Here is an 11,694-nt window from a genome sequence, read left to right as displayed (position 1 = left end):
CGATTACGATTTTCGAACGTCTCTCTTATTTATATTTATATATATCTATAACATTACCAATATACGAAAATACAACTTCAAGCGATATATATTACGATGATAAACGAGTAAAGGATTGATTGATTGACGATTCACAGCGGAAATCGAACCGATTAAATGTACGAGTGAAAGCAGAAAGTAGAGAGGATGGATTAAGAAAAAGTAGAAGCAGCAGCAGAAGAAGCAGAATCGGAATCAGAAGCATACACATTATTTATACAATTTATTTTACAGTACGAGTATATCCGATAACCCCCCATCCGATACTCTAGCACTAAGTTATAATTACAATAACAATAATGAAAGCAAAAATATATTTATATACATAATTCAATAAAAAACAAACGGAAAATATAAATTAAAATAAGGTTTTTTATATTAAATGGAATAGGAATAACAGGAGGTCACTATGAACACATTGATATTGACTTTAATGAATTTAATGATGGATTTATTTTTGCTATATCCGCCACATAATTGGGTATTTATGACCTATTATTCACACAATACAAGATCGTGACCCTGAATCATCTAATTTATCTTCTAAGCTGGAATCATATGCATATGCATATGTTGGTTTGAGGCAGGTTACCTCTGATTGAATTGGACAGGTGGTTACCAGGACAACGTGTTGTCTTTCTAGTTTTGGATGTCATCGGTCATCGAACAAACAAGCTTAGAAGGTTGTGCGCATTTTTCCGAAAAGCCAGTTGAAGTCGGAGAACGGATTGAAATCTAGGCGGCGGAAATGAAGTTCCTGCTGAAGAAATGCCTGCGCAAGAAAGCACCGGAGATGAAACCCGGGGCCATCTTAGATGCCGTCATCTCGCAATCCTCGGCCACCGCATGCAAGTGCCTGCTCTACAAACTGGCGGATTACAAAAGGGGTGAGCACTTAATAATCCATTGTCATTTAGTCTTCCGAAGAGATGTGTATTCGCTCTTAGGGCCATATCGGATTTAAATTGGTATAAGTTTAAGGTCTCAATTTAAGTCGTCCTCAATTTCCGAAAAAAGGCTACCCAAAAGCAGCATACATTTTGCGATTTTAAAGAGACATACCTCTTTAAAATTTTTCCTTTTAACTTTAATCAATTTGGTGACCCATTCTATATTAGTAATTTTTTGCAAAATAGTGACCCGAAACAGAATTTATAGACCCCTAAAAATCACCAATATATACCCATGTTTAATGTGGCTTACAAACTTCTGAAAACTTGAGGCGTATATATTTTTTTCTACATTTCTGAATATGGAAATATTAATTAAAATATAGGAAACCTCACATTAATGAACTAATCTTGACCAGGTGGTGACCTTATCGACGCCATTAACTCGGGCGGGCTGATTGCCGTAGAGCAATTGATCCGGGAGCAGTTTGGCGTGTTCATGTACAACGATGGTAAGGGCCAGGTGATCAACCGGGCGGAGTTCTTGCGCTGGAAGTACCGCGATCACACCGAGGTGACTATACCTATTGAAGCGTCTCTGTCCATCCACGATCCGCTGGGCAAGTGGGAGGACCACAAGGCCTGCTGGCAGATGCAATACCGCGGCGCCTTGGGCGAGAGCCTGCTCCATGTGCTCATCATCTGCGATTCCAAGGTGCACACCAAGCTGGCCCGAGTGCTCCTTCGAGTGTTTCCCAACCTTGCGCTAGATGTGATGGAGGGCGAGGAGTATCTGGGGGCCAGTGCCCTGCACCTGTCTATTGCCTACAGCAACAACGAGCTGGTGGCGGATCTGATCGAAGCCGGTGCGGACATCAATCAGCGGGCGATCGGAAGCTTCTTTCTGCCACGTGACCAACAGCGGGCGCACCCGGCCAAGAGCACCGACTACGAGGGACTGGCATACATGGGTGAATATCCGCTGGCCTGGGCCGCCTGTTGTGCCAACGAGAGTGTCTACAACCTGCTGGTGGACTGCGGCTCCGATCCGGACGCCCAGGATTCCTTTGGCAATATGATTCTACACATGGTGGTGGTGTGTGACAAGCTGGACATGTTTGGCTATGCACTGCGACATCCGAAGACGCCAGCCAAGAATGGCATTGTCAACCAGACGGGACTGACTCCACTGACCCTGGCCTGCAAGCTGGGCCGAGCGGAGGTGTTCCGCGAGATGTTGGAGCTGTCCGCCCGCGAGTTCTGGCGGTACAGTAACATCACCTGCTCCGGATATCCCCTCAATGCGCTGGACACACTTCTGCCGGACGGCAGGACCAGTGAGTACATTAGAAATGAAGTCCAATTGAAATTCCTTATAATTAACATTTTTCTATAACTCATAGGAGTTATTGATCACATTACATATGTACTTATGTACATATTGTCGCTAAAACTTTAAGGATTTTGCATTTACATACATATATATAAATCTAACATCTAAATAATCAAAACGATATAATATTAAACAAAATTTGAAAATTTCAATATAACGACCCTACTGTTCTCAGAAGATAACTTTCTTTTAGTTATGATATTCTATAGATAACACTTAAACAAAATTCCGTATAGATATAATCTGAATAAAAACAAATTCCCATATTATTCTACCTTAATATATCTCTTATTATATTTTAAAACCCAATAAAAACAGACTGGAATTCAGCATTATTTATCATCCTGAATGGAACCAAGCCGGAGCATCTAGACATGTTGGACGGCGGCATCATCCAGCGTCTGTTGGAGGAGAAGTGGAAGACATTTGCGCAGAACCAGTTTCTAAAGCGCTTGCTCATCCTGTCCACCCACCTGCTGTGCCTCTCCGTATCCGTTTATCTGCGACCCGCCCACGAAGGCGAAGCCGAGGGTGAGGACTCTGAGGGATCTGATCCTTCGGCAGCGGCGCTCCAGGATGTTGAGCTAGGCGAGGGGAATGGTGGCGATGCTGGTGACTACAATGCCCAAACGGTGGCGCGTTATTGTGCCGAGTTTGCCACCCTGGCTGGAGTTCTAAGTTACGTGGTCTTCCAGCAGGGAGACGAGATCAAGAACCAAGGACTATCCGCATTTCTCAAGCAGCTGGTAATAATCTCACTTTCCCACTTTTTATTCATTCTATCCCAGAATATATTTCGGGGCCTTCGGATATTATTAAGATTAGAAATGACTATAGGTAGTCTTTTTTAACTATTTATAATTATTATACATACCTCTTTTAAAAGGTATATAAGGAAACTATGCCAAAATTTAATTTTGCTTTTTAAATACCTTTTATTTTTTACTATACAAATCTTAATTAAATTGATTAGTATATTTCTTATACATTTTTCCGTCATATCATTATAATATATATGAACATAAAGAGCAATTTTAATAATATTTTATTTTGGTCACTTTGTACAGTCCCATGCTCCGGCAAAGGCCATTTTCCTGTTCTCCAACTTGCTGATCCTGGCCTGCATTCCGTTTCGTCTGATTGGTGACACCGATACAGAGGAGGCTATCTTGATCTTTGCTGTTCCCGGCTCCTGGTTCCTGCTAATGTTCTTTGCAGGGTAAGTGCGCTTGCTCGATTCCTTTTGGAAGTGATTCTATTCTATTTATTTTAGTGCCATTCGTCTGACGGGTCCGTTTGTGACCATGATATATTCCATGATCACGGGAGACATGTTTACTTTCGGCATAATCTATTGCATTGTGCTCTGTGGATTCTCGCAGGCCTTCTATTTCCTATACAAGGGACATCCCCAGGTCCAGTCCACCATGTTCAACACCTACACCAGCACCTGGATGGCCCTATTCCAAACCACTTTGGGTGATTATAACGTAAGGAGGTGCGTTTGACTATGGCTTCCTTTTGTATACACTTGATTTTTCCTTGCAGTATCCCGACCTGAATCAGACCACATACCCAAATCTCTCCAAGACCGTGTTCGTCATCTTCATGATATTTGTCCCCATCCTGTTGCTCAACATGTTGATTGCCATGATGGGCAACACCTATGTAACCGTCATCGAGCAATCGGAGAAGGAGTGGATGAAGCAGTGGGCCAAGATTGTCGTCACGTTGGAGCGTGCAGTGCCGCAGGCGGATGCCAAGGGTTATCTAGAGGCCTACTCCATTCCACTGGGTCCCTCCGACGATTCGGGATTCGAAGTTCGCGGCGTGATGGTCATCAAAAGCAAGAGCAAAACGCGGGCCAAGCAGCGCAAAGGAGCCGTCTCCAACTGGAAGGTAAGAGTGTGTGCAGGGTTTCTACTTTACCCATTCTAATTCTTCTCTGGACTAATCCTTGCCAGCGTGTGGGTCGTGTGACGCTAACGGCCCTCAAGAAGCGCGGAATGACCGGCGAGGAAATGCGTCGCCTCATGTGGGGACGGGCCTCCATCTCCAGTCCCGTGAAGGTCACCAAGCAGAAGCTTAAGGATCCCTACAACCTGCACACCGATTCGGACTTCACTAACGCAATGGACATGCTGACCTTCGCCAACAACCCGGCCTCTTCCAATGGCGTTGTCCTGCGAACCGTGACAGCTCCACCGCCTGCGCCCCCAGCACCGGATCCTTTTAGGGAGCTAATTATGATGTCGGACCAGCGACCGGAGACCCATGACCCCCACTACTTCGCCGGTCTGCAGCAACTGGCCAATAAGGCCTTCGATTTGGTGGAGCAAACGATGAAGACGCAACCCCAAGCGCCGGCGGTCAAAAAGATGGATGCATTGCCCGTCGCTCCAGTGGCCACAGCATTGCCTACCGCTCCCCAAGCTGCTCCTCCCGACCTAATGGCCATTCCCCTGCCCATGTCCAATTTGAGCAATCTGTTCCAGGACCCCAAGGAAATCGTCGATCCCAAAAAGCTGGAGGAGTTCATGGCCATGCTGGCCGAAGTGGAGACCGAGGAGAGCGACAGCGGTGGGCCCATTCTGGGCAAGCTTTCGCTGGCCAAAAGGACGCACAACGCACTGTCGAAGGCGGACATTCGGCGAGAGCAGCAGGGATTTGAGGGTCACGGCCACGGTCAGTTTCAGCCCATGTCCTCGGTGTGGGCACCACCTGGCTTGGATGTGGATACGGTGAGAGGAGCTAGAAAAATACAAATGAAATGCTTTATTGGAAACATATTCCAAATACATACATGTGTTACAAATCAAGTTTTACCTTTATTCTTAGGGCTTCCACTTTGATGAGGCGGTGGCCGAGGAAGTGCTGACCATCGAGCAGGAGGCCGAGGTGGAGACCGAAGATGGAAATGGGGGACAGGACAGCGAGGATCTCCCTACGGCGGAGGAAGTGCACGCCACCATGAAACAGTTCCACCTGCGCAAGTGCCAGCCAGCGCAGGATGAAGCTGCTCGTCGGGCCAAAAGCGCTCGCGTTCGTCGAAGAAACAAGTGAGTGGTTGTACCTGCATTTCATCCTTTTAATCCATCTCCTTCTGCGGCAGAGTTTCGCCGGAGCAGAGTGATGACCCAGATGAGCGCAACCAACGCGGACGATCGGCTTACACCCGGAAAACACAGTCGCCGCCCGATCCCCTGGAACCGTGGAGCACCCGCGAGCTGCAGGACATTAACAAGATCTTGGCTAGAAAGTGAACACAGAGCGCGAGTTTCTGGCACATAGTCCTTGGTGGCTTATAATTGTTTATCAGAGCTTAGCTTAGTTAGAAGTACAAATACATAATAAACCGCGGATGCCACGCGAAACGCTGGGTTATGCTTTGGACCGGTGGCATCCTTGTCGTACACTAAGGTTCCCAATATTCTCTCTAAGTGCTATGTTTAAAAGTGGTGGATGTGGCGGTGTTTTGGAGGAGGTGAAACCTGCAGCCAGGGGGGCGGTAGGGCGGTAGGGACAGCAATAAATTACAATTGAGAAATCCTTTCTACACAGATGCCTACGTCTTAGACACTAGCTATATATAATCTCCTCCGATATACAATCGTATACACCTACGTAAACTATAATATTATACATTGTGCTGGATGACAGGGGATGGCGCAATCAATGCCCGTTGCCAATGCCCGATTCCAACGCCTCCCGATGCTTCGATATGATTGCCAACTGTCCGTCCGTTCGGATTGAATTCTCCCAGCTTTTACCGAAATCCGCCGGTTAGTGTGCGATCCGCGGACATGGTGGAGATCGTTTGCGCCTGCTGCTGTTGTTGCTGCTGATGCTGTTGTTGCGCTGCCTGATGCTGCGCCTGCGTCGCCGCCTGGGCACTGGACATGGTCGAGTTGATGAAGATCGGCGTGCCACTGGACACTGCGCTGGCGTTGCTCTGGCTGAGATTGGCATGTTGTTGCTGGACCTGCACCTGAACTTGCTGCTGCTGTTGTTGTTGCTGCACTTGGACCTGCTGCTGCTGATGGGCCACCGTGGGTGCTCCGCCCAACTGGAGCAGTTGCTGCGCCGTCAGCAGTTGGGTTGGGATGATGACCTGCTGTTGCTGCTGCTGCTGTTGCTGCTGCTGTTGTTGCTGCTGCTGTTGCATTTGCAGGCGCTGCAGGAGATGCAAATGGTTGGCATTGATGGCGATCTGGAATAAAATAAACCATCTCAATGAGTAGTTCTCAAATTGTGGGACAAAAAAGCTTAAAGGATACGTACCGGCACATTAGTCAGCTCCCCCGTTGGCGTCACCACTTGCTGGAGCAGCTGAATCTGCTGCTGTTGTTGCTGGTGTTGTTGTTGCTGCTGGGCGAGATTCTGGAGCAGTGCCGTCTGCTGCTGGGCGGCCGTTTGCGGCGCTGGCGTGGCGGTCAGCTGGCCATTTGGACCGGTGGTCAGGATCAACTGCTGGGTGGGTTGTTGGGCTGACACGATGTTGATGCCCAGGCTATTGGGCAGATGATTCTGAGCGGGCTGCGGCTGCTGTTGCACCTGCTGCACGAGCTGCGCCGCCTGCTGGCCGGGAAGCGCGATGAAGTACTGCAGCTGCTGGCCACCAGCGCCTTGCTGAATGATCTGTACCTGCTGCGGATGAGCCTGGTGATGCTGCTGCTGTTGTTGCTGCTGTTGGGCGGCATGTTGTTGCTGCTGCTGCTGTTGTTGTTGCAGTTGCGCTGAGAAGATGTCCGGATTAACGGTGCTAAAGCCGAGCACCTCGGCGGCGGAGGCCGTGCCCGTAGTGTCCAGCTTCAGGCCGCCAGCTGTGGCCGCAGGTACATTGGATCCACCGGCTACAAAATTGCCCGTGGCGGAAGCATTGCCCGCCACGGAGGCGGCTGCATTGGAGGTTGCTGAATTGGACGTGGAGGCCGCATTGCTTGTCGAACCGGCCATTCCGCTCGAACTGGAACTGCTGCCATCCTTTCCCTTCTGCGCCGACGAGGGCTTGATCTCCTCGCGCGGCACAATGTCGATGAGGAAGTCGAACTGATCGTAGTTGGCGATGGCCTGGGCAATGTCCGAGCGCTGAAGCGTTCGCCGCCTGCTTTCCTCGGTGTGCACCCAGGCGTGCATGGTCAGCTCCTGGATGAAGTACTCACAGGCCTTGGCGAACAGAAGCGGCGCCTCACCGGCAATCATCTTGGCATTCTCGTCCAGCTTCATGATCTTCTTGATGCGCGCCAGTGGTAGCACCTGGTGCTTGGCGTCCACCTGGCTAATTCCGTGCACCTCGCTCACAATATTCGGCCAGAAGTTGTCGATGGTGGGCGGCGGTTTGCGGGCCACCTGAGCCCGTGTTGCCTTTGTGGGCTTCTCCTTGGCGGTGCTCCCAGTGGTGGCCACCGTCACACTCATGCTGGGATTCACCAGAGAGCTGGCATTGGATACCAGACTGGCCATTGATATCGCCTGCTGTTGTTGCTGTGCCGCCTGCTGCTGCTGTTGTTGTTGCGCGGAGGAGGAGGTGGTGACCACCACTGCGTTGGGAGTCCGTCGCTGCATCGACACAGCCGCCGCAGGATTCTGGGCCTTTGCATACGCCTGTCCCAGTTCCACTTTGATAGGGGTCACTGTGATGGTGTTGTCGAACATGGAGGTGGCATTGCTGAATGGGATTCGGATTCGGATTGGCACATAAAACGAAAACAAAAAGGAGCGGCGCATATTAAAAATCTCGGCTGTACCGCCTGTTTTGGGGGAGGGGCTCGGTTTCTGTTTCTTGATTTCAGCTCGGTTTACGGACAGAACTTACCTGTTTGGCGCCTTGTTCGTGCCGCCATTGTTCGTGGCGTACATGGCCCGGTTGGCTAGATACCTAAGCTCGGCGTTGGCGGCAACCGTGGAACTCTGGCGACCGGCTCGAGTCCAGAATATTTGTTTCAATTCGACGCTCTTAATTCGCGTAATAATACGCGTAATGCACACATACACGCGAATTTCAGTGTGGCCAGTTGGCTTTGAGGGCGAAAGCACCCCCATACCGATAGCTCCACAATCGATAGCTCAGACTTAGCTACTTTCAAGCCAAATCTGGCTAGGTCGATCGGACACCCACCGCACCGCGATAAGAAACGGAATCCCAAACCAAATCCCGGACAGAAACGAAAATGAAGGACCTCTTCTGGCACCTGGTGGGCATAGCCACCGGCCTGAAGATCCTTCTTATTCCCGCCTAGTGAGTGTGCTTGAGTTCTCAGTGACCAAGCGATCCCATTAAACCCACTCCCTATAGCCACTCCACAGATTTCGAGGTGCACCGCAACTGGCTGGCCATCACCCATAGTTTGCCCCTGGAGCGCTGGTATGTGGAGGCCACCAGCGAGTGGACACTGGACTACCCGCCTTTCTTCGCCCACTTCGAGTGGGTGCTGTCGCAGGTGGCCAAGTATGTGGATCCGCGGATGCTGGAGGTGCAGAACCTCAACTATGAGTCCAAGGGGACCGTCTACTTCCAGCGGCTCTCGGTGATTGCCACAGATCTGGTCTATGTCCTAGGCGTGCGCAGCTGCCTGGGATCATTGGGTTTGGCGCGTGGCACGCAGCAGCACTTTGCCGGCTCCATGTTGCTCCTGCTCAACGTGGGACTGCTATTCGTGGACCACATCCACTTCCAGTACAACGGTTTTCTGTTTGGCATCCTGCTTCTGAGCATCGGGGCCCTCATCCGTCAGCGATTCCTCTGGAGCGCCTTTGCCTTCGCTGTGCTGCTCAACTTCAAGCACATCTTCCTGTACTTGGCACCGGCTTTTGGGGTCTACCTGCTGAGATTCTACTGCCTAGAGCAAACCTCTGTGCTTTCCATGGCGAGTGCCTTTGTCAAGTTGCTGGCTGTGGGACTAACTCCGTTCGCCATGTCCTTTGGACCCTTCTGGCAGCAGCTTCCGCAGGTCCTTTCCCGCCTGTTTCCATTCAAGCGAGGCCTGACGCACGCCTACTGGGCACCCAACTTCTGGGCACTGTACAACACAGCAGACAAGGTGGCCGCTGGCGTTTTAAAGGTGCAGGATTCCGGAACCTCTACCACGTCGGGATTGGTACAGGAAGTCAGGCACACCGTGCTGCCACCCATCACACCGCCCGTAACGTTCGTCCTCACCGTTGTCTTCATGCTGCCAATTCTGGTAAAACTCTTCAGGAGTTCCAAGAAGTAAGCTTAAACCCGAAGTTATAATATGCACTAAACATAATTCCAATCCTTTTGCAGTCAAAGTCCCCTGGTCTTCCTGCGAGCCGTGGTTTTGTGCGGCTGCTCCTCGTTTGTGTTTGGATGGCATGTGCATGAGAAGGCCATCTTAATGGTGCTTATTCCCCTTTGGTAAGTTACCTGTGCTAACCAAAAAAAAAGAAAAAGTGACCCACTAACACCCCCAACAAATTACAGTCTATTGACCCTTGTTAACCGCGAGGATGCCAGATACGCCTATATCCTGGGCATTGCTGGATACTTTTCTCTGTTTCCGCTGCTCTTTGACGCGGATCTGTACATTCCTCGGTATTCCCTGTACATGTCCTATGTGGCCATGCTGTACGGCCAGCTGTATCGCATCTTTCCCGGCTTTCGGGGCTTCCACGCGCTGGAGTGGCTCTACATGCTGGGTTTCCTGGCCATTCCGCTGTACGAGCACCTGCTCGCCTTCCTGCTGCACTTGGACAAGCGTCTTCCCTTCCTGCCACTCCTGCTGACATCCGTGTACTCGGCGCTGGGAGTGCTCTACTTCTTTGGGGCCTTCTATCTGTACGCCCTGGGCTTTACCTGGGGCAAGGTGGCCTTGAGCGGCCCATCCTGCTCCTCCGCTGTTAAAAGAAAACGAAAAACAAAATAAACGGAGCAGTAGAATGGGCTTCAGCAGAAATCCACGATTGGTCACGTCTTGCGTTCCGAGTGGTGGTGCGAGCAGTCGGCAAGGCGCCTGGCGCAACAGCCAGACCGGCGCCGCTGCCGCTGGCCGGGATTCTCTGGTCCATGCGAGACCACGGACAATGGCTGTTAAGTGGAAATTCATTCGCAGGTAGCGTTCACCGGCGTCTAAGCGGCGTACCTGTTGCCGCGACCAGATTATGGCCGGGTGGGCCATAAAACAGGTAACAGCCGGGCTGCCAGAGTGGGTGACATTCCTGGAAAACCCGTGGAAAACACTTTGGCTGAATGAATATATATATATATCAATTGCCCGCCTCGCCGGCAAATAGCTCAGTTGATAACTTTCCGTCCAGGCGAACAGGTCGACATGCAGATGCACATGGAGTTTTCATATGCCTACGGCTGCGAGCCAATCAGGAGGCCACCACCGCAACCTTCGTCACAGCAGCAGGTGTCTAACAAGTAAGCAGGGGTAAGGTTTTACCGAACCAGTGTATCAATGACTTCATTTGTAGCGGGTTTCCCGACGACTCCGATTCCTGCTTCCGTCGCGGCTCCTACATTGAGCTGGCCAACGGGGCCATGCGTCGCGTGGAGGATATACGCACGGAGGACTTTATCCAGTCGGCTCTGCGAAGCCAGCTCTTTGATCTGCGGGAGGCCACAGTGGTCAGGATCGACCGGGGATTATCTCCCAGCCACGTGACCATTACCTTCAGCTATGACACACAGCATGCCAGGGTGGGTGTTTAGATGAGTTATCTCTGTATCCTTTTTGATGACTTCCTTGGTTATTTGCAGTTGGACTTGGAGGTGCTGCCGGGTCATCCGATGTTTGTTTACGGCCAGGGCTGGGCCTCCTGCAATCCCCAGTTGTCGCTGCAGCTGTACGAGCTCAAGTGTCAGCAGCTGCAGGTGGGCGATATTTGCTTGTCGCTGGTGCCGCGCGAGCACCCCGTTGCACCACGTCCTCCTCCGCCGGCACCACCATGTCCTCCTCCTCCACCGGTGGAATACCCACCTCCGATGGCATCTCCCCCCACCGGAGGTTATGTACCGCCCCCGTTTAAACATCCTTACCAGGTGTACGCCCAGATGGCCAGTTTTGTGGCAGTTTACACCCAACACATGATGGAAAAGCTTAACCATTAAGGAAACTAATAATGTTATCAACATACAAATCTATTTGCTTAACTATAAGGCGTATCGGGGATATTTTTTTTTAGCGCTATCCCCCGAATACGCTGCATATTACATACAAATTTTGTATATTTATAAATGTATTTGCTTAATTTTCATAAATAAAGTTTAAAAAACATTGCCCGCCAAAAAGGAGTTTGCCTGATAGTAGAGATGGACCCTTTGCCAATACCACCTGCATTCAACAGTTTTCATCGGAGGATTCAACTTTCGTGTCACGATATAATAAATGCTAATCCAGGAGTCCT

At 50.4% G+C, this 11,694-nt stretch overlaps 4 protein-coding genes across 4 annotated transcripts; 3 read left to right on the top strand and 1 right to left on the bottom strand.

The window, feature by feature from the left end:
- Window positions 1-767: 767 nt before the first annotated feature.
- LOC108048689 lies at window positions 768-5,591 on the top strand. Its single transcript, XM_017129514.2, has 9 exons — window positions 768-926; window positions 1,349-2,266; window positions 2,641-3,068; window positions 3,390-3,541; window positions 3,596-3,812; window positions 3,871-4,221; window positions 4,287-5,063; window positions 5,161-5,381; window positions 5,435-5,591. Exons 1-9 carry the CDS (start codon window positions 788-790, stop codon window positions 5,583-5,585), a joined length of 3,354 nt encoding a protein of 1,117 aa, XP_016985003.1. The 5' UTR covers window positions 768-787; the 3' UTR covers window positions 5,586-5,591.
- An 8-nt stretch (window positions 5,592-5,599) lies between these two features.
- On the bottom strand, window positions 5,600-8,341 carry LOC108048698 (nuclear transcription factor Y subunit gamma). Its single transcript, XM_017129526.2, has 3 exons — window positions 8,138-8,341; window positions 6,604-7,990; window positions 5,600-6,532 (listed from the first exon to the last, which is right to left on the bottom strand). Exons 1-3 carry the CDS (start codon window positions 8,179-8,181, stop codon window positions 6,089-6,091), a joined length of 1,875 nt encoding a protein of 624 aa, XP_016985015.1. The 5' UTR covers window positions 8,182-8,341; the 3' UTR covers window positions 5,600-6,088.
- An 80-nt stretch (window positions 8,342-8,421) lies between these two features.
- Window positions 8,422-10,238, top strand: LOC108048709 (probable dolichyl pyrophosphate Glc1Man9GlcNAc2 alpha-1,3-glucosyltransferase). Its single transcript, XM_017129536.1, has 4 exons — window positions 8,422-8,560; window positions 8,618-9,532; window positions 9,590-9,700; window positions 9,767-10,238. Exons 1-4 carry the CDS (start codon window positions 8,493-8,495, stop codon window positions 10,206-10,208), a joined length of 1,536 nt encoding a protein of 511 aa, XP_016985025.1. The 5' UTR covers window positions 8,422-8,492; the 3' UTR covers window positions 10,209-10,238.
- Window positions 10,239-10,274: 36 nt separating this feature from the next.
- Window positions 10,275-11,567, top strand: LOC108048718 (ataxin-1-like). Its single transcript, XM_017129548.2, has 3 exons — window positions 10,275-10,708; window positions 10,762-10,987; window positions 11,048-11,567. The coding sequence occupies exons 1-3, from the start codon at window positions 10,614-10,616 to the stop codon at window positions 11,396-11,398; spliced, it is 672 nt and encodes a 223-aa protein (XP_016985037.1). The 5' UTR covers window positions 10,275-10,613; the 3' UTR covers window positions 11,399-11,567.
- Window positions 11,568-11,694: the final 127 nt, after the last annotated feature.

Source organism: Drosophila rhopaloa, unplaced genomic scaffold (genome assembly GCF_018152115.1).
Source record: "Drosophila rhopaloa isolate 14029-0021.01 unplaced genomic scaffold, ASM1815211v1 contig_3, whole genome shotgun sequence".
Lineage (NCBI taxonomy): Eukaryota > Metazoa > Arthropoda > Insecta > Diptera > Drosophilidae > Drosophila > Drosophila rhopaloa.
Note: the sequence above shows the minus strand (reverse complement) of the source record. Positions and strands in the feature narration are given on the sequence as shown.